The sequence below is a fragment of the Melanotaenia boesemani genome, chromosome 5, assembly GCF_017639745.1.
Source record: "Melanotaenia boesemani isolate fMelBoe1 chromosome 5, fMelBoe1.pri, whole genome shotgun sequence".
Taxonomy (NCBI): Eukaryota; Metazoa; Chordata; class Actinopteri; order Atheriniformes; family Melanotaeniidae; genus Melanotaenia; species Melanotaenia boesemani.
The window spans coordinates 9,705,988-9,709,424 of record NC_055686.1 but is presented as its reverse complement, the minus strand read 5'-3'; the positions used below and the strand labels follow the sequence as shown (position 1 = coordinate 9,709,424).

At 38.7% G+C, this 3,437-nt stretch overlaps 1 protein-coding gene across 1 annotated transcript; it reads right to left on the bottom strand.

Annotated features, from left to right (window-relative positions):
- Nucleotides 1-1,307: 1,307 nt before the first annotated feature.
- LOC121639812 lies at nt 1,308-2,944 on the bottom strand. The gene is made up of 3 exons (XM_041985353.1): nt 2,896-2,944; nt 2,434-2,796; nt 1,308-1,880 (listed from the first exon to the last, which is right to left on the bottom strand). The coding sequence occupies exons 1-3, from the start codon at nt 2,942-2,944 to the stop codon at nt 1,663-1,665; spliced, it is 630 nt and encodes a 209-aa protein (XP_041841287.1). The 3' UTR covers nt 1,308-1,662.
- Between the last annotated feature and the right edge of the window lie 493 nt (nt 2,945-3,437).

Genomic DNA, 3,437 nt, shown 5'->3' with positions numbered 1-3,437 from the left:
GCATTTGCTGATCATCTTATATAAACAAAATCATATTTGTTAAAAAGTACACTACACAGAGTAATAATACAGAAGTGTGTTATGAATCCTTATGTAACTGTAAGACTCATATGGGAAGGAGGTGAAAAAGGATATATGAGAGATTGATTACTAGAATCTACTGAGTGCAGCTTTGTAAAGGAAAATCACATTTGGGCTTGTGTGTGTGTTTTTTTGTTTTGTTTTTTCATCTCTCCCTTACAGAGGGTAGGAAGCCAGCGCTAGGTAAAGACTATGAGGAGAGTGCTGTTAGATGGCAATGGGACTTTGCCTAGTAACTGCACATTAGTCAGAAAAAACTGTGAATAGCAAGAGGACGAATGTATATGAGGGTTCACAGGCCAATAGTTGAGTGTTCTGTCTGTCTACAATCTATTTTGTGTCACTGTTGGCTACACCAATAATTTTCAATCTTTTTGGCTGATTACATCTCATACAGAGCACATTTCTCTGTAACATGTTCAGTGTTTCCACTGCAGGTTACTGAGCTGGATGTTTACAGATTTCTATCTACAGCAGCTTCTTTACAGACCAAGGCAAATTGTGGGGAGTCATGCCAGCAGCTCATATATGTTCACTTTTCACAGCTACTTCGTAGGAGTCTATATCAGCAAGTCTAAAGAAGAAGAAGCAGCATTTAGCTGTTATGCTGCAAACAAATGGAACAAACTGCCAGTGGAGATTAAACTTTCCCCAAATGTAGACATTTTTAAATCCAGGTTAAAAACATATTTTTTCTCATGCGCCTATGCATGAAATCTGCACGGAAACTTTCTTAACTTATCTTGCTTTTAATCATTTTAACGTAATTTATTATTTTATTGTGATTATTTGTTGATGCCTTTTACTATTCTAAATATCTGTAATGTCTTTGTTTTATGTAAAGCACTTTGAATTGTCCTGTACATGAAATGTGCTATACAAATAAACTGCCTAAAGAGAGATACAGAGTTCATGTACTGGGAGATGGTAAATGGTCCGTATTTATATAGCGCTTTAATGTACCTGGGATGATACCCAAAACGCTTTACATTATACATCACATTCACCCATTCACACACACATTCACACACTGATGGCGGAAGCTGCCATGCAAGGCGCTCGACCACGACCCATCAGGAGCAATTAGGGGTTCGGTGTCTTGCCCAAGGACACCTCGACATGAACCCAACTTGGCCGAGGATCGAACCGGCAACCCTCGGGTTACGACAACCGCTCTACCTTGCTGAGCCACGCCGCCCCGAGATAATGACAGAAAAGCATTTTCATTGTAAACAAAGGAGGAAAAAGGGGAGAGTCATTTAGACACATGCTGCTGTACAAGACACTGAATGGTTCTGGTCTAAAATCCATATCTGCTCTGCTGAAACCACATGAGGCACCAAGACAAGTTTGTTCCCATCTTGAGTTAAAACCCTGCAGCAGTCTCAGGGATGATGGTTCTTCTTTTTCCACCTTTTACAAATATTTTTACATTTATACATCAGTGGAGAAGAGGCCACGAGTTCCTCAGTCTCTAATCAGATGTGGGTCATCTCTCTGTCTCTCATCCTGGTTGCTTGTCTCAGTGGGTGAAGATAGAAAAGAGAAAAGGTCAGAGGTCTGTCAGGATGAAAATCAGCATCATGGACCTTCAGGTGTCTGTTTAACAGCTGATCTGAAGTTTGTCATCTTCTCAGTAGATTTAATAAAATGAATGATTGAGATGAGTTTGATCATCAGAGCTGCTGCTGCTGCTGCTGCTGCTATCAGTCCCAGTGCAGCAACGAGGCCGATTCTTCCTCGATTGTCTGGTTGTTGATTCTCAGTTGGTCTCTGAAGTTGATCCTGACCAGCAGCTGCTGTAAAGGACCAAACATATAAAATAAAAACTCATGACTGTTTTTAAGAAAAGAAAGAAGACATCAGATTTCTAGATGGAGGTAAAACTGTGATAGAAGCTGTTCTTTTTCCACCATTTACAAGGTCACTTCATAAAGAACTGGACTGTGAAATTTCTGTAAAACTTTCCTGAAATTGAACATTCATGTGTTGTTAACTACTGAAAAGTCTTTAAGTTAAATGAAGCTCAGTGTGTGTGGAGGGATGTTGAACATCAGCTTTGATTTCCAAGTGTCAGCTGAGGTTTTCATGGTTAACTGCAACATTTTATCTGGTTCACACAGAAAATTCACTTTAACTTTTTCTTGAAAAGCTGCTGCTGAGAAAGAAAATGTAACTCTTAATGACAAAGTTTTACCACCATGAGCATCACAAGGTTTTCATTCACACACGAGAGAAACATTTGTTGGTTTTGGTGTAAAAACATGAACAAACACAAGAAGAGAAAATCCTAAATTTGTTTTGGGAAGAAGAAAATCTTTTAGGAAAAAAGGAGAAAGTTGGTTAACTCACCGCTAACGTTCAGTTGACATTTTTCAGAGCTGAAGCCGTAATCTGTCTTCACATCACACACATACAGACCAGAATCATTAGTTCTGAGTCTGGACACATGAAGTCTGATTCGTCCTTCTCTGAGGACGTCTTTGTCACTCTGGACTCGTCCTGCAAACTGTCCATCCTGAGACTCTGGTACCTCAACTCCATCATGGACATGATACAGGGTGAAGACTCTGTGATCAGTTATCAGGTTACAGATGATAAACAGGAACCTCCAGGAGACGTCAGGTTTGGTGGTGAAGGTCCACTCCAGAGTGATGTTGTGGTTCTCCTCTGCCTGATAGGAGCTCTGTGTCACATTCACTACAAATGTTGCTGCTGAGGAGACAGAGAGAGAAAGAGAGGAGCAGACACACTGAGAACTGGAACATGGAGGCTTTAAACTACATCTAGAAGTTTCTGAAGATGTAAACTGACCACAGACAGATGAGATGAGGATGAGGAGCAGCAGCATCCTGCAGATCATCTTCTTAATGTGAGAGGAGACAGAGGTGAAGATTAATTTTCTAATCTGTTATAACCTTGAATAATATTATATTCTACAGACTGAGAATCTTTTTCTCATATTGATTTATTCAATGTGGATTTCTTTCTACAGAAACATATTAATGTCTTTCATCATGTTAAAATGAGTCTTTCACATGGAATAAGTAAAGTGAGGTATTTACTTCTAAACCTAAAAGTAACCTTTTTAAATACATCTTTACTTTTTAATCAACATGCAGAAAAGTTCAGCAGTGAAGACAAGTTAGTTTTTCCCATTAAAGTCCAAATCATCCAGCAAATCAAAGACATCTGGAGGTAAATGATAAAGCATCCTTCTATCATATTTACCAGTAAATAGCATTAATTACTAGTTGTTTGTTTACTTTTTATGTCATTAAATACTGTACTAAAGAAAGTTACCTTAAGTGTCCATTAAATGTACATGAACCAAATACATCTCTTCATCAGAAACA

Coding starts and splice junctions, on each gene's coding strand:
- LOC121639812 (XM_041985353.1), bottom strand. CDS start 2,944: ATGATCTGCAGGATGCTGCTGCTCCTCATCCTCATCTCATCTGTCTGT. Junction 2,797..2,895: donor CCTCATCTCATCTGTCTGTG/GTCAGTTTACAT, acceptor CTGTCTCCTCAG/CAGCAACATTTGTAGTGAAT. Junction 1,881..2,433: donor ATGTCAACTGAACGTTAGCG/GTGAGTTAACCA, acceptor GGTCCTTTACAG/CAGCTGCTGGTCAGGATCAA.